This window comes from Vipera ursinii (genome assembly GCF_947247035.1).
Source record: "Vipera ursinii genome assembly, chromosome: 4".
Taxonomy (NCBI): Eukaryota; Metazoa; Chordata; class Lepidosauria; order Squamata; family Viperidae; genus Vipera; species Vipera ursinii.
Window position 1 is genome coordinate 9,400,806 of NC_139514.1, and position 17,963 is coordinate 9,418,768.

Genomic DNA, 17,963 nt, shown 5'->3' on the forward strand with positions numbered 1-17,963 from the left:
AAGGAGAGAAGCAACCTAGAACTAAGGAGAAACTTCCTGACAGTTAGAACAATTAACCAGTGGAACAACCTGCCTCCAGAAGTGGTGAATGCTCCAACACTGGAATTTTTTAAGAAGAGATTGGTCAACCATTTGACCGAAATGGTATAGTGTTTCCCGCTTGAGCAGGGGGTTGAACTAGATGACCTTTAAGGTTCCTACGAACTCTGTTATTCTATTCTATTCTATTCTATTCTATTCTATTCTATTCTATTCTATTCTATTCTATTCTATTCTATTCTCCCCCCAAAAGAAACTGGCGGCTGAATATGAAAGCCCAGATGGTTTCTTTGAGAAGTTAAGAGATCTCCACCTTCCACGCTTTTCATTTTACCTTGAATACACCCATATCTTCCCCTGTAAGAGAAACCAGGACACTGTTACTATGTTTAAAATTCTAGCCTAGCCACAACCACAGCCCCAGTCCCTTTACAACAAACATCCAAATCCTGAGGTCCCAGGGCTGCCCAAAATTCTTAAATGTGGTCCCAAATTATCCTCCTGATAAACACTGTTATCCAGTTTTAAGCTTTGATGTGACACAAGGGAGAAATTAATATACAGGTTATACTCCAATCATATTGCCTATATGACATCTCAATTTATGATGCTTTAGAAACAAATTGCATTAAAGCCCCAAATTTGTCAGACAATATACTTCAAGGAAGAAAAGTTCTTTAAAAAAATGTAATTCCACTGTAGCAACTCTCTGTTGTTCCCACACAAAAAAGCATGCCCCTTCTTCAACCTCCCACTGAGTTTTAAAAGAGGCAATAAGAAAGCTTTATTTTTAAAGAACTCCTAAGGCAGCAGAGAAGCATTTCTTTATTTCTAGAATCATATATATATCATATATATATATATATATAAAACCCCTGAAGATCATAAAAACAAGGAAACAATAAAGTTGAACTGCATTGCTCAAACCGTGGAACAAATGAACGTTGTCATCATTTTGTTAAAAAGATACTTATAAGTTTCCCTTTTTTATACCAAAAAAAAATCACAGTAGAGAATAATCATTTTGCATGCAAGACACTCTCGTCTACATTCAAGTTTCTTCATTTCTTTTGTTAAGGCACAGCAATTTTTTTTTAAAAAAAATACTATTGCAGATTAGAAAAATAATTCCGGCAAAAATGAAAGGGGGAAAAACACACGAAAGGCTGCTAAACGTGGAAAGAAACTGTGGGAGAATAACACAACTTAAATATCCAGAGTTTTCATACATTGTAATTGAATTCATAGCTAGGTTGTAAACATTAAAACATACCTTTTTCTTCAAATATGGTATGTACCACTTCATCCTAAGAAACCTGATTAATATGGCTAAGAGACTGGGTAATTTCAGGTACGTCAGCCATGTTCCAAAGGTGTTTTGTTTTGTTTTCCCCAAAAGGCGTCTGAACTTTCTTGGTATTTCATTGTTCATTTAAGAAGCTTCTTCAGTTCTAGCTCAGATCAGTTAGAACTGAGTTAGTTTTAAATGTTAACCCTTTGGCTCTAAATGTTAGAACTGAAAGAAGTTTCCTGGATGAAAAGCGAAACATTTTCAAAGGAAACAAACAAGAAAGTCCAGTTGCCTTTTGGAAAAAGCACATTTGGGACAATCGTGACCTGGATGATTGAGAATCGCCATAGGCATTAAATTATCCATGGTTGCAAACATCAGGCTGTGATTGGGCTTCCATTGCAAACTACCATTACACCCAAATCTATTTTAAACACTATCCTTTCCTGATGTAATAGCAGAACAGTGTTAATCATGACCGGCCATTTTATCACACCAAGGTGAAATAACACTGATCATGATTAATAAGCTCGCTTCTAATCATGGTTGCCAATTCTGGCTTGAAAGTTAAGAACATGGATCTATTGTTAAGGTTCCTTCATCCCAACTTACTGCAATAGCTGAACAGAATCAGAGTGGTTAGATCAGGGGTCCTCAAACTTGGCAAGTTTAAGACTTGTGGACTTCAACTCCCAGAATTCCCTGGCTGGCTGAGGAATTCTGGGAGTTGAAGTCCACAAGTCTTAAACTTGCCACGTTTGAAGCCCCCTGGGTTAGATGAAACCACCACGTTTTACAATCAGTTCTTTGACCTGGTCTTCTAACCACTATGGCTTTCGTTTTTAAGAGAGTTTGAAAAAAAACGGCAAAACAAAATTTGCCTCGTAGGCAGTGAACGCAAGGCCATTCAATCTTCTAAATATGTACAGGTAGTCCTCGATTTACAACCATTTGTTTAGTGACCATTCGATGTTACAACGGCACTGAAAAAAGATGACTTTGCACACTTGCACACCGTTGCGTCTCCACAATCACGAGATCAAAATTTGGACGCTTGGAAACTGACATGTACTTATGCTGGCTGCAAATGGCCTGGGTTCATGTGATCACATTTTGCAACCTTCTAAACAAGCAAAGTCAATGGGGGAAGCCAGATTTACTTAACAGCCAGGTTACAACCGCAGTGATCACTTAAAATTAACGGTGTCAAGAAAGGCCGTAGACTGGGGCGAAACTCACTTGACAACTGTCTTGCTTAGCAACGGAAATGGGCTCAATTTTGGTCGTAAGTCGAGAACTAGCTGCAATTCACATCCATTGCACTTGTAGGGTGGACACTCTTGCTCTCTGGACAGAGGTCTCCTGAGGTAATTTTACCACTATATTTTAGCTATAGGCGTAGAAGCCACCGCTATGCTCTCTATAGCGCACTCATCGGAGCCTCTCCGGATCCTGAAATAACCTTCCTCACCCCAAGAGCTTCCCCAACTGTTCTTCACAATCCAAAATGGCTGACCAGTCTGGGGATCACTGCCATAACCCACAAGCAGAACGGCGTGATTGGTCAGTTCAAAAGGATTAAAAGGGTCCATCAGACCGGTGTGGTGGTAGATTCCTCCCGAGTAGTACATAAAATCATTATAAACTTCGAAAGCAACAGCCATCGGTCCATGCTTCATGAGCTCCAGTTTCATGAAGGCTTCATTGCACCCGCCATAGAACCCACCCACGTAGTAATAGTCGGCGGTATAGTAGCGATAGCAGTCTTTCTTAAAAGTGCAGGGGGAATCCATGCCTTTGTAAGGAAAGCAGGCCTCCTCAACTATGCCAAAATCCTGTATGTATTTTCCAGCAATAAGGTAAGGGAATCCACCATCACAACCTAAAAGGAAAGAAAATAATAATAATAATAATAATAATAATAATAATAATAATAATAATAATAATAATAATAATAATAATAATAATAATAATAATTCTGGGAAATTAACCGTACAACTTGAAGAAGTCTCAAAGGGCTAGATTCTTATCAGAAAGGCTGGTACAACAGAAAGCAAACATCTTTCAGAATGAAAAACTGGACCAAGAGGAGTATAAGAATGAGCAACATCATCGCTCTTCTAGTTTTTTTTTTCCTTCCCATTCCTGTCCTTTGGTGCCTTCAGGTGTACTTTAGTACCTGCTGACTTAAGGACTAAAAGGTTGATGGCGGAAGAGACGTTTCAAAACAAGCAGGATTATTCCAAAGGTGCTTTTTCAAAAGGCAACTGGACTTTTCTTGGTTTTTTTCCCCCCCTTGAAAATGTTTCGCTTCTTATCCACGAAGCTTCATCCGTTCTTCAGAACTGAAGAAGCTTCGTGGATGAGAAGCGAAACGTTTTCAAGGGGGGGGGGGAAATCAAGAAAAGTCCAGTTGACTTTTGGAAAAAGCACCTTTGGGGCAACCAGGACGTGGACGATTGAGAATCTGCATAGACTCTTTTCAGCATTATCCATGGTTGAAAACATCAGGATTATGAAAATAAGCAGGATTATGAACACAGCTCCTACTGATGAGGCTAAAAGACTTCACCCCATAGCACAATTTTTTTTAATGTAACTCTTCCGAATTTTAATTTAAGCTTTTTTTTTTTACCATTTCTAAGCCTTGGCTTAATTCAACCTGAATGATTAAAGTATTTTTTTAAAAATGTTATACTGTATTTTAATAAGTAATATTACTTATTAAAGTAAATAAATAAAACCCAGGAGAGAGACATGGGTGCTTTAATGAGTTGTAGGCAGGCGCTCATTTCTACTTCTAGGTGCTTTGTAGCTTGTCTTTTGAATACCTCCATCACAACAGCCAACTTGGTTAATGGTTCTATGCACCAGCTGTTCTGTACCAGCCTACTACCGGCCCTGCAGAAAAGGCAGGGACAACCCCTTTACAAAAAGGCAAGAGGCTGGAACTAAGCCTGCCAAATTTATTGACACAAAACAGAGCAAAACCAAAACACAAACCATGAAACAGGAGCTATTCAAACGGTTGTCTTCAGCAAACCAGCCCTCCCACACATTCCCCATTTAAACAGTTCAAGGCATGGCTTCTGTCTGCCTCCTTCTGAGGTGCCCCATTGCCTTCCTCTGTTTACTCCTGATTGACTGCGTCGGGCGTCCTTGAACAGGGCCAGCTGTGGGTCATCTTCATCCACGCTGTCAGGCTCACACAGCTGGGTCTGCGTAGTGACCAGATGAGAGGGGCCTGACTGAGGGCTATGCGAAGCCTCAGGACTGTCCTCTGCAGGCTCTCCAACACCCCCCTCCTCTTCTGAATCGTCCGACCCAACTGCTGAACCCACAGGCTGACCCTGAATCACAACACCAGCTGTATCGTTCCTGTGTGCTAGAAGGTTTACCTTCTCTTTATTTCTACAAGCAGGATGGGCAGGCATATCCTTTGTCATGCAGGCCTTGACCTTCCCATCCTTATCATCTGCTTACCTTCAGGCAATGGTCAATTCAAAATGTGCCCCAAGGTTGTTTTTTTTAACCCCCCCCCCAAATCCAGATGCTACCCACCCCTACTTTACCTTGGGAGTATTCACTGCAGGAAACAACTTGCTGAGGGCTCAGGGTTGGAGTCTGAGAATTGTTGGTGAGGATGCGAATCCTGGCTTCCAGCATGCCCATCGAAGCAAAAGCGTAGCAGCTGCCGCAGGAGGCTGTGGAGAAGAATGGAGGAATAAGGTCAGCCAATCACTGAGCTCCTTTGAAACCAGAAACTCCTTAGCTCTGAGCCAGGATGAGAGGGAGTGAGAGGGAGAGGAAAAGGAAGGGAGAGAGGGAGAGGGAGGGAGGGAGGGAAAGAGGGGGAAAGAGAGAGGGAGAGGGGGAGAAAAAAGAAGGGAGAGGGAAAGGAAGAGGGAAAGAGGGAGGGAGGGAGAGGGAGAGAAAAAGGGAGAAAGGGAGGGAGAGGGAGAGAGAGGGGGGAGGGAGAGAAGAGGGGCAGAGATAGAGGGAGGGAGAGAGGGAGGGAGAGGAAAAGGGAGGGAGAGAGGGAGAAGGGGAGAGAGAGGGGGAGAGGGAGAGAGGGAGGGAGAGAGAGGGGGGAGAGAGGGAGGGAGAGGGAGAGGGAAGGAGAGGAAGAGGAGGAAAAATCTTTCAGGACTTTTTAATCAAACTAAATAAATAACAATCCCCTTTATTTTATTTGCTTATTATTTATTAACCTTTTTTTTAAATAAAGAGCTCAAGGCAGTGAACATACTGTATGTAATACTCCTTCTTCCTTCTATTTCCCCTACAACAACAACCCTGTGAGATGAGTTGGACTGAGAGAGTTACTGGCCCAAGATCACCCAGCTGGCTTTCATGCCTAAGGCAGGACTGGAACTCACAGTCTGCTGATGATTGGGCTAGTTACCCAGTCGGCTTTTATGCCTAAAGTGAGATTTGCAAAGTGGAATTGCACCTTCCCAAGAATAAACATCATACACCCACGTCCCCCAGGTGTCACCCTAGAATCAGCACGTATATGCTTCCACACCCAGGACAAGCTCCCCTGTAAAAGCACCATCCTACTGTACCCCATTTCTCTGCAGCTAACCCTTAAAGCAAAACTATTTTGCTTTGGGGAATAAATATTTCTCCTTTCCTCACAGCTGTCTGGATTTCATTTTTATTTATTCTTGTGCAGCTCGAGTTGAAACCCCAAATTATTTTTCTGACAAGGATAGGATAGGATAGGACAGGACAGGACAGGACAATAACTTTATTGTCACTTTAAATGTACACTAATCAGTGTACATTAAAATGAAATTTCACTGCATTCAGCTTTCAGAGGGTAACCACTTCCGTTATACACAAGTAGGATTAGAACTCACAGTCTCCTGATGATTGACCCAGAGTCAATCAGTTTTCATACCCAAGGCAGGACTAGAAGTCATGGTCTGCTGGTTCCTTGCCTGGTCCCTCAACGATTAGGCCAAACTGGCCCTACAGGTCTCTTTTACACCAGGGGTCTTCAAACTTGGCCCTTTTAGGACTGGTGGACTCCAACTCCCAGAATCCCTCAGGCAGCGTGCTTGGCTGAGGAATTCTGGGAGTTGAAGTCCACAAGTCCGGAAAGGGCCAAGTTTGAAGACCCCTGCTTTCCACTCTGAACGGATGCGTAGGTGCTAGGTTTTTCTTAAATAAATAAAGTAAAATACACTTAACTTCTAAAAAAGCCTGCCTAATATCCCAGCTTTTTTTTTTTAAATAAAACCCTGAAATGCTGCCGTCGCCGCCACTATCAGCTGCTTAGCAACAAAAGGAGAGGACTCCATTAGGCGAAATAAGGTTTATTCAGCCTCTTCTGCTTCGCTACTGGAATTTCTGCTAATTGAGTCAGAAGTTTTGAAACCTGACAAAACGTTGTGGTGGAACAAGGCAGCTTCCTGCTGGCCAGAAGCAGTGGAATTATACTTTTCTCTCACTTATTCCAAGCACCTTAGCAAAGAAAGGTACACCACGGACTGAGGGTGTATTTAGAAGCCAAATTGCCTCTTGAGGACCCGGAGGTGTGACCAATCAGGAGGGAACACATTTTTCCCACTCAAAAATTACACCTATACATAAGGTACCATTTTAGTTTAATCATCTTACTTCTGCAGCAAATGTAACGACAGCCGACAGAGGACACCTGTCTCTTTATTCTTCTTGTTTCCTGACATCCGGAAAGAAAAAAAATTGACCAATGGGAGCAAGATTCTTTGCACAGCTGAGTTTTGGGTTCAGCTGACTATCCTCAACTTCTGACCGCAAAACTTCTTTTGCCAAGAGAGACCGTCGTTAACCGGGTTTTGCCCCACTGTACGGCCTGTTTTGCCCCAGTGGTTAAGGGGTTCCTTGCAGCTGTTAAAATCAGTAACACCCTTCTTAAATGAATCTGGCTTTCCCATTGACTTTGCTGAGCAGGTGGTCGCAAAAACGGGATCACGACCCCAGGACAGTGCAACTGTCACTAAGTTCATGCCAGTTGCCAAGTGTCTGAATTTGGATCACGTGACCACGGGGATGTTGCACAACGGTCGTTAAGTGTGAAAAACGATTGTATTTTTCCCCCGATTTGAATTTTTTTATTTATTTTTATCGAAGTATAAAATACAAGGGGAGACGTGGTGGCTCAGTGGGTTAGGACGCTGAGCTTGTCGATCAGAAGGTTGGCAGTTTGGCGGGTCAAATCCCGAGTGCCGCGTAACAGAGTGAGTGCCTGTTACTTGTCCCAGCTTCTGCCAACCTAGCAGTTCGAAAGCACGTAAAAAATGCAAGTAGAAAAATAGGGACCACTACGGTGGGAAGGTAACAGCGTTCCGTGCGCCTTTGGCGTCTAGTCATGCCTGCCACATGACCACGGAGACGTGCTCGGACAAGCGCTGGCTCTTCGGCTTTGAAACGGAGATGAGCACCGGCCCCTAGAGTTGGAAACGACTAGCACACATGTGCGGGGGAACCTTTACCTTTACCTTTAAAATACAAGGGGGAAAAAGGGTGCAAAACTAAAAGAAGAGGGAGGGGGGAAAGGGGGGATAGTGTAAAGGAGAAAAGAAAAAAGAAAAGGGCATTAACTTCGAGACTCTCTTTAGCAGAGTAAAAGGTAACAACATAACAACCACAACTTTTTGCAAGTGTGAAAAACAATCATAAGTCACTTTTCTTTTCACTAAAAGATGTGTCACAACACAAACAACGTGTACTTCTGAGGAGTATCACAATGGAGGTTGTCTTTGACCAACAACCATAATAGCGCTTCTCCATTAGGGTCACAGGCACCCTCATGACTGACCTGATTTTATGACCTTTTTTTTTTGAGGCAGTCGTTAAAAGTGAAAAATGGCCTGCAATGGGCCTGTTTTATTATTGGAAAGTGCTGGTTTTCAGCAAAACTGTGGTAAAACGTGCTCACGTGACTGTAGGATGCCGCAAATGGCTGTAATGTGGGACGGTTGCCATGCACCCAACATGCAGTCATTGTGACCCAGAAGATGGGTTGGCAGCTGTCAGAGCTGAATCGGTTAAGAAGAGACTTTTTATCATTTATGGTGGACATGTGATAAAGCCAAGAAATATTGGAGTAGGGTTCATATGTTAATGCAGAAAATTCTTAATGTGAATATAAAGATTAAACCAGAAACTTTCCTTCTGGGTCTAATGGAAAAAGATTTGGGGAAAAAAAATTTGGAACTCCGATTTTATATATGTTGACGGCAGCAAGATGGCTCTATGCACAAAAATGGAAGGACGTTTCGATTCCCACCATGGCTACAGAAGTTGATAGAATTAGCAGATGGCTAAATTGACTTGTTTTGATAAAAGAAAAGAATATTAGTACTTTTGTTCCCACTTGGAAACCGGTTCTGGGCTTTGTGCTTGAGGTGGGGAAAAAAATGATACTATGATTTTGGGTTTTACTGATTAGATTGATTTGTGGATATAGAAATGGCTAGTTCACACTACTATAAAGGTAAAGGTAAAGGTTCCCCCGCACATGCGTGCTAGTCGTTTCCAACTCTAGGGGCCAGTGCTCATCTCCGTTTCAAAGCCGAAGAGCCAGCGCTTGTCCGAGGACGTCTCCGTGGTCATGTGGCAGGCATGACTAGACGCCAAAGGCGCACGGAACGCTGTTACCTTCCCACCGTAGTGGTCCCTATTTTTCTACTTGCATTTTTACGTGCTTTCGAACTGCTAGGTTGGCAGAAGCTGGGACGAGTAACAGGCGCTCACTCTCTTACACGGCACTCGGGATTCGACCCGCCAAACTGCCGACCTTCTGATCGACAAGCTCAGCATCCTAACCCACTGAGCCACCGTGTCCCTCCTCACACTACTATAGAAATGTAAAAAGTTGAGGTTCGATGTTAATGCCTTATTTTACCGCAACAGAGGGAGTCGGAAGTCAACACCTTTTTTCCCCTCCCCCCTGCCTTTCCTCACTTCTCTTTCCCCACCCCCTAGCTTTGTTCCCTATTATTTGCTTTTGTATCTTCGTATTTTATGCTATAAGTGATTAAAAATCATAATAAAAAAAAGGAACTGGGTTGGTAAGCAACCCACTGAGTACTCAGATCTGTTGAAATGTCAGCTGGTCTTTCAGCTGAGGTCTCATTCAGCGTTATGATGTAGCCCAGAAAGGAAACCAGGCCAGCTGAATTAAATCTACTTTATTGTAAAGTTACATTGTCAAAATCATGCAAGCCTGAAATTACATTTCTCCCCCCACCATCACAGCCTAAGAGACTAGGGAGGGTCCCTTCTTGCCATATCCATTTTCCTGTTGTAGGGTAGGATAGATGCCTTTAATCTGACTGCTCCTTAGCTGTGCCTCTTCACCCTACTTCCCAAGGTTATTCCTACATACCACTAGAATAATTCATAATATGGTCCTAGTATGTCCAAGTGTATGAAAAAAGGGCAAATGACAAGTATAAAAGGGGGATAAAGAAATTGGGACATGGCAACCTGTTTCTTGGGTCAGTACAAAAATCACTAATATTATCTCACGTCTACAGCTTACTTCCAATGTTGTAAATATGCTCTCTGGAGCTGAATTCTGTCTGCCACCAACAGACTAACATTGCCAGAAATGAACAAATAGCTCCTTTTCCGCCACTGAGGTACTCACAGTGTTTTTCGTGAGGCTGATAATTATCCCAAACACACAAGTGCACAGACACACAAACAAAAGCACAGAACTCCACGAATGCCCACAAAAAGACATTTGTTTTTGTAAAAACTTTGCAAAATAGTTTAAGTCAGGGGTAGGCAACCTTGGCTCTTTTATGACTCGTGAACTTCAACTCCCAGAATTCCTGAGCCAGCATGCCTACCCCTGGTTTAAGTCAATCCGGGTTGGTGAAACAGAACCCACCTTGGTTTCGTACTGGGCTGACGTAATTAACACCATTCACATTTCTCCAGTCCCAGGATTCTGGCAGATTAGAAGCCTCTTTGATTATTTCGGAAGTTAGGGGGGCAGGCTTTGGCCTACAAGAAATAAAAGGAAAGTGTGCATTAAAAGGTAAAGGTTTCCTTTGTCCAATTGTGTCTGACGCTAGGGGGCGGTGTTCATCTCCTAAGCGAGGGAGCCAGTGTTGTCCTTTTGATGATCATGTGGCCGGCATGACTATACACCCCTAGGCGCACAGAATGCTGATTACCTTCCCACTGAAGTGGTACCTATTTATCTGCTTGCATTTTCATACTTTTAGACTGCTAGGTTGGCAGGAGCCGGGCCAGGAACGGGAGCTCACCCTGTTGCACAGCGCTCAGGTCTTCAACCCGGGCTGCCAGCTTTCCAGTGGACAAACTCAGTGTCTTTAACTGCTGAGCCATCGCGGCCCCTAAAATCTACTTGTCTCAATTCACAACATCGAAAATAAAAAAAATAAAATAACACATAGTCATACTAAGAGCGGTGGTGGCGCAGTGGTTAGAATGCAGTATTTCAGGGTAACTCTGCCCACAGGTAGCAGTTCGATCCTGACCAGCTCAAGTCTTTGACTCAGAATTCCATCCTTCCGAGATTGGTAAAAGGAGGACACAGACTGTTGGGGGCAATAAGTGCTATTGCTATTGCTATAAATAGGAGCCATGGTGGTGCAATGGTTAATATTGCAGGCTGACTCTGCTCACTGCCAGCAGTTCGATCCTGACCGGCTCAAGGTTGACTCAGTCTTCCATCCTTCCGAGGTCAATAAAATAAAGAGCCTTGGTGGAGCAGTGGGCTAATGCCTCCTTAAGTAACACCAGCTGCCTGCAATTAGTGCAGGTTCGAGTCCCACCAGGCTCAAGGTTGACTCAGCCTTCCATCCTTCCGAGGTAGGCAAAATGAGGACCCAGATTGTTGGGGGCAATTAAGCTGACTTTGTAATAATGCCGCTTGCGGTGTGTGTGAAAGCCCTAATAAGCAGGCATATACACAGAATGAAGGCTACTGCTAAGCTTGTAAGCCGCCCTGAGTCTTCGGAGAAGGGCGGGATATAAATGGAATTTTAAAAAAAATGAGGACCCAGACTGTTGGGGGCAATATGTTAACTCTATAAACAGCTTAGAGAGGGCTGTAAAGCACTGTGAAGTGATATATAAGTCTACGTGCTATTGCTACTTGTGAAAATAGCACCCGTAATGCAGTAGTTTGATAATTTTCAGATTTCTTTTCCTCAACCATTTGTGTTCTCAACCTCTTAATCCTTTTAATGCTCCAGTACTAAAACAAAGCAAGCAAGAAATGCCAACTGCAAATATTAATATTCAATTAGAGCTTGTCATTATTACATGCTTTTCTAACCGAACAGGTGAAGTGATACTAACAGCCTCTTGTGTTTGCATGGAATAAATGTATATTATTGTTGCTATCCCCGTCTTCGTGTAGGTTAGGGTTTGTGCCAGTGGTGGGATTCAGCCAGTTCGCACCACTTCGGCAGAACCGGTAGCTAATTTTTTGTTGCCCAGGCCCACAATAGACTTCCGGAAGCGGCATCCAAACAGAGAACCGGTTGTTCACATATTTGAATCCCACCACTGGTTTGTACCTACTCCCATTTGCATGCTATCAAACTGCTAGGTTGGCAGGAGCTGGGGCATATAACGGGAGCTCGCCCCATCATGCTCGGGTCTCAAACTGCCAGCCTTCCAATCGACAGATCCAGCATCTTAACCATTAGACCAGGTGTACCAACCTTGGCTCTTTTATGACCGGTGGACTTCAACTCCCAGAATTCCTGAGCCAGCTATGCTGGCCCAGGAATTCTGGGAGTTGAAGTCCACTGGTCATAAAAGAGCCAAGGTTGCCTACCCCTGCATTAGACCACCACACTCCCTGCAATGTGTACACTGGCATCCTTCAAATCTGACAAATGGAACAATTAATTGCTATGAGCTTTGTGTTGTTTTGTCTGAGGTCTCACTAGTCTAGCGAAAAAACTCTTTTCCAAGAGTTTCTCCCACAGGAACGGTCTTGTTATATGCAGAGGTAAAATAAAATCACAGCAGACACATAAAGGAAGATTATTGGCACTTTTGCCCTCTTGAGTTAAGCACTTCATTTTAGAGGCTAAAGTAAGAAGCCCTTAGCAAAACTGAACACATTTCCAGCGAGGACTGTTAACGCTGGTCACAAACATTTCCTTTTAAAATTACTGTAGAGTGCTTAAAACAATGTAATGATTTTGAACTGCTCAATACTGCATCACAAAATTGCCTTCAGTACAGAGTTTAGCTACAGTGACCAAGGAACTGAAATTATAGCTAATGCCTCCATCCCACTGAATGTTTTTCCCACCTTAATATGTACTCAAGAGCGTGTTTCAGGCATTTAAAAAAAACAAAAACCCACCAGTGGTTAATGAGTTGGTGATGACTGATGTTTGTCATTGCCTACTTAATGCCAAGTTGCTGTTCTTGAGTGTTTCTGACTGAAGTGACTGGGGGCTAAAACATATGAAGAAGAGTTGCAGGAACTCAGTATATCTAAACTAACAAAGAGAAGGACTAGGGGTGACATGATGACAGTCTTCTAATATATAAGGGGTTGCCATAAAGAAGAGGCAATCAATCTATCCTCCAAAGCACCAGAGGGCAGGATAAGAAGTAACTGATGGAAGATTATCAAAGAGAGCTTCAACCTAGAACTAAGGAGAAATTTCCTGACAGTGAGAACAATTAAACAATGGAAGAGCTTGCCTCCAGAAGTTGTGGATGCTCTATCACTAGAGGTTTTTAAGATGAGAACGGACGGCCCTTTGTCTTAAGAGTGGCGTAGGGTCTCCTGTTTAAGTCAGGTGTTGGACTAAAAAAACTTCCAAGTCTCTTCCAACTTAAAAATAACATAAATGTAGTTGTCAAGTCTTGCTGCACCCATTCTTTCCTCCAGAAAAGACATAGCTCTTGAAAAAATGTACAGTCCAAAAAGCTTTTCTTTTTTTATCTTGACTTTTGTTTCCTCACCATCACCATTTTGAAAACCACCAAATAAGTCAGGAGTCAAGAACAAAATGTCTCTGGGCTCCACGGCACATCTCTTTCCCTAAATCTAGCCACTGACAAGTAACTTGGTTTACCTGGGCATTTTGGATCTTAATCCTCCAGCTCTCCGAACGAGGTCTTGTAAAGTAAGTCTGTCATATTCCCGGTAGGCAGTAGCTCTCCATGATTTCTGAACAGCATTGATGGCTTTCACAAAGTCGTAGTTAGTCACATGGAACCTCTGCTGGATTCTGGAGAGAAGGGGTTTTCAGTTACTTAATTGAAACCCAGTTTTTGACAATTGCAACCTAACTGCCCCAACAATGTTAAGCCAACCACACTGTGCCATTCGTATTTAATCACTGGACAAACCAGGATGCTGCTCTGAAGAGAAATTTTGCTGGGACTCTAAGGTAGGTAGTTTCAGAGGCTCATTTTTTCCTGGGGCAAAATAATCTTGGTTTCAATAAGCTGGGAATTTTGCCCAAGTCTTCTCTTGGTGTCTGGAAGCTGTTATGCTCAGGGAGGGACGGTAGGCTAAAACAAATTAAGCAAAATGGATTTATGGATGTTCATCACGGTTCTTGCCAATTTTATTATTGGCTCTTGAAGGCTTGGCATTGTTTTGGGACTCTCCTGGCTACTGCAAGATGGACAGGTGAATGCTTTGGACAAGGGACCCTATACTTAGTTCCTTTATTTATTAAATTTATATGCCACCTGTCTCACTTTGAAAAGTGACTCTGGATAGCTGGGCAATTTCATCCAAGGCACCAGTTATACCTCTTCCTGGAGCAATAGGTTCATGACCTTACACTTCTTATACTTCACAAACTTCAGTTGATTTAAAATTGGTTTGTTATATTGTATTTATTGATTAGATTTTCATGCCATCCATCTCCCCTACAAGGTGACTGCAGTAGATGATTCAAAATACAGCAGACCACTTTTTAATAGGCAGGAGCATCTTTAAGTCCTGGCCTTGTTTGTCAACAGATTCTTAAGACACTAGTTTTGACTGATAAAGCCCTACATGGACTGGCATTCATGTCCCTGTAGTATCACCTACTCCAACCAGATTTGGCTTGTACAAGGAAATTCTCTCAGGAAAAACTATTTGGTCATTCGTGAAGTAAGGAGATGTGAGAGCAAGCAGTCTCTCTCTCTTTCTCTCAAAATTAGCCTGGCATTTTCACCGATGACCACTTGGGAGCTTTTAAACATTGAGCTTATTCAGAAGGCCACTTTGGAAAATCATTACTCATCAATTTCCCATGATGTTACTTTTTTTTTTTTGCAAAGACTTGCATTCTGAATAATTTTCTTCTATTCGGGATATCGTCATGGTTCCGACAGATGAAACTCTTCAAAGAACTTCGAGGCATTGTTTACCTTAAAGAATCTTTATTGGAGTAGCATAGCATCGGCACCTACTTAAGTGAAGGCAAAATCTGAATTCCCCTCCCCTTAGCATATACTATCAAACACACTTCCCTCCTCTAATTAAGTCATAAATCACATTCTCCAATTAGTTTGAAATGCAGGCTTTCCCTCCAGTTCTCCAACCCGCCATTTCTTATCATCTCTTATTTCAAAAGCCCTGGGTTCACACACTATTACAATATTGTTGTGTCTAACTAATATTCTTCATATTCTTCCTCCTCCCCCCACCCCAGTATCATCTAATTCTAATTCCAAGAGTAAAGCATAAGAAAGCAAGAACATTGTCAAAGCAAGAACATCCGATGTTAGCAGCGTTGACAGATATTTTACTGCATTTTAGGATGTTATAAGCTGCTGTGCTTCTTGAAGATTCAGCTGTATACAGGTTGTCCTCAACTTACAATCATTCATTTAGGGACAGTTCGAAGTCACAACAGTATCGAAAAAAGTGACTGGTGACCCTTTTTCACACTAATGACTACTTGCGGCATGCCCATGGTCACGTGATCAAAATTCAGATGCTTGGCAACTGACTCATAGTTATGACGGTTGCAGTGTCCCGGAGTCATGTGATCATCTTTTGCGACTTCTGACAAGCAAAGTCAATGGGGAAGCCGGATTCATTTAACAACGGGGTTACTAATTTAACCAGTGATTCACTTAAAATGGGGCAAAACTCAGTTAACAACTGTCTTGCTTAACAGCAAAAATGTTGGAGCTCAGTTGTGGTCGTACGTCAAGGACTACCTGTATACATTTGATCAAATCAACAAAAGCGAAAAGTATGTAAGCAAGAATTCTGCCACATTTTCCCCTTTCATCGTGATCCTTACAAGATCTGCCATATCTCAATACGTTCTTCGCAAGAGGAGCAATCAACAAACATGGATGATGAGCTGTATTGAATAATGTCCCATCGAGGGTCTCCAGTCTGCTTCTCCTAACAAAATGCACATATTAGAGCAAGGCTCTCCAAAGTTGGCGACTTTAAGACTCGTGGACTTCAACTCCCAGACTTCCCCAGTCAGACTTGAAGTTCACAAGTCTTAAAGTCGCCAACTTTGGAGAGCCCTGTAGTACGGAGATTGTCTGCTAAGCAGACACTTAATTGAAATGTTTACTACAGTGGCCTGAAGGAACACCAGCTGAGCAGACTGCAATCTTTTGAATTGCAACAGAGCAGAAGGTCTTCTGTGCTGTTTTACTAAACAGGACTGTAAGGCATATGGTGATAGCCTACATAGTTGGGTTGAAAATATATAAACCATGATGTTGTGACTTTAAGATGTTAATTGGCCAATGGGCGTGTAAGTGTTCTCATGGCCATAAGAGGGAGCTAGGAATGTAGCTTCTTTTTCTCTGAATTCTATGCTCTCTCTACTATTGCTGTTTTGCTGTACTGTTGGCTTACTACTGTGATAAACCCGAACTGGGTACTGACTTCTGGACCGATAAGAAGACTTTGTGTTTGGAATACTCCTTGGACTGTTACTATTGTGTATGACCTGGACTGTTTCTTTTTGACCGTGCATTTTTGTTTTTACACCACCTCAAAAGTAAAATACTTTCTGTTTTCACAACTCAAGTGTACTCTTGTGGTTACTGTGTGACTCTTACTGCTCTCAGTACCCTTCCTTGTCTGTGCAACTCCTTAGTAGCACAAGGAGACCTCTGCACAACAATTCATAACAAGGACTCACCTTCTTGAGCTCTTCCAAGGAGGCAGTTGATGCACACGAACTTGGGGACCTGAAGATGAGACCTTGGTTCCAGTAAAACATGCCCAGTTATGGCCGAGGACATCATGCACCCAGCCTGGTAGCGTCTCATTGCAGTAACTTGTCACGGTAGAACCCTGTTTTTTAAACTAAAAAGAGGAAGAGAAGAAAAGGTAGAGGTGATTTTAGACAGAATACCAGTAATTCCACAGAGGCATGGTGCGCAAAAGATTCCAAGGCTCAACCCTTGTGAAATCCACAACTGGTTATCCAATACCCAGACTTTCACAAAATAGGGTCCTCTCAGATTTATTGGAGCCTTGGTGGAGCAGTGGGCTAATGCCTCCTTAAGTAACACCAGCTGCCTGCAATTAGTGCAGGTTCGAGTCCCACCAGGCTCAAGGTTGACTCAGCCTTCCATCCTTCCGAGGTAGGTAAAATGAGGACCCAGATTGTTGGGGGCAATAAGCTGACTTTGTAATAATTCAAGGTGCTGGTAATGACCTATAAAGCTCTAAATGGCTTGGGTCCGGATTATCTAAGGGAACACCTGCTGCCGGCATCAACTTCCCATCATCCTGTGCGCTCCCACAGGGAGGGCCTTCTAAGGGTACCGCCGCTTAAGGAATGCCGGCGGGTTATTCCCAGGGGAAGGGCGTTCTCTGTGGGTGCGCCGGCCCTATGGAACCAACTTCCCACGGAACTTAGGACTGGCCCCGACCTTCGCTCATTTCGCCGGGACTTGAAAACCTGGTTTTTCGAGCTGTCTGGCCCAGACTGAGGGGTTTTAACTAATTTAATTAATTGGGTTTTAGTTCAACTTCAGGGACTGTAATTTAATCATAGTTTTAACTGATTTTAATTTTGTATGTTATGTATTTTAATTTTCCCTGTAAACCGCCCTGAGTCCTACGGGAATAGGGCGGTATATAAATTTAAATAATAAATAAACAAACAAACAAACAAACAAACAAATAATGCCGCGGGGGGGGGGCGGGGGCGGCGAAAGCCCTAATAAGCAGGCATATACATAGAATGAAGGCTATTGCTAAGCACATTGATTTGTGCTTTAGATTGTAAGCCGTCCTGAGTCTTCGGAGAAGGGTGGGATATAAATGGGATTTTTTTTAAAAAAAAATTTTTTGTCTGCGTTGACAAAACCGGTAACTCTCATTCACTCAGGACGTCTTAACATACAGTAAGCTGGGCTGAGAGGGTGTGACTTGCTCAAAGTCATCCATGGCTAAGAGTCAGTTCCATCAGTTAGGCCAGACCAAGGCTTTTTACTGGGTTAAATTGTCTCGTAATAATTGCATCTATTGTTTAATTTTTTTTAAATTACTTTATATTTTTTAAATTTTTATTGTTGTGAGCCGCCCTGAGTCCTCAGGGAGAAGGGCGGCATATAAATTTAATCAAATCAAATCAAATCAAATCAAATCAAATTAAGACTACTTTGTTACATTGGCTGTAGTAAAAGAACCTTT

The 17,963-nt window shown here is 42.7% G+C and overlaps 1 protein-coding gene across 1 annotated transcript in view; it reads right to left on the reverse strand.

Moving 5' to 3' along the window:
* Positions 1-851: 851 nt before the first annotated feature.
* The window catches only part of CTSC (cathepsin C), a 38,426-nt gene continuing 21,314 nt past the window's right edge, over positions 852-17,963 (reverse strand). The window contains exons 3-7 of the mRNA XM_083362145.1: positions 16,459-16,625; positions 13,411-13,566; positions 10,221-10,336; positions 4,903-5,034; positions 852-3,212 (exon numbers count right to left, since the gene is read on the reverse strand). Coding sequence (XP_083218271.1) covers positions 2,710-3,212; positions 4,903-5,034; positions 10,221-10,336; positions 13,411-13,566; positions 16,459-16,625 — 1,074 coding nt within the window. The 3' untranslated portion in view covers positions 852-2,709. The remainder of the gene's footprint in view (positions 3,213-4,902; positions 5,035-10,220; positions 10,337-13,410; positions 13,567-16,458; positions 16,626-17,963) is intronic.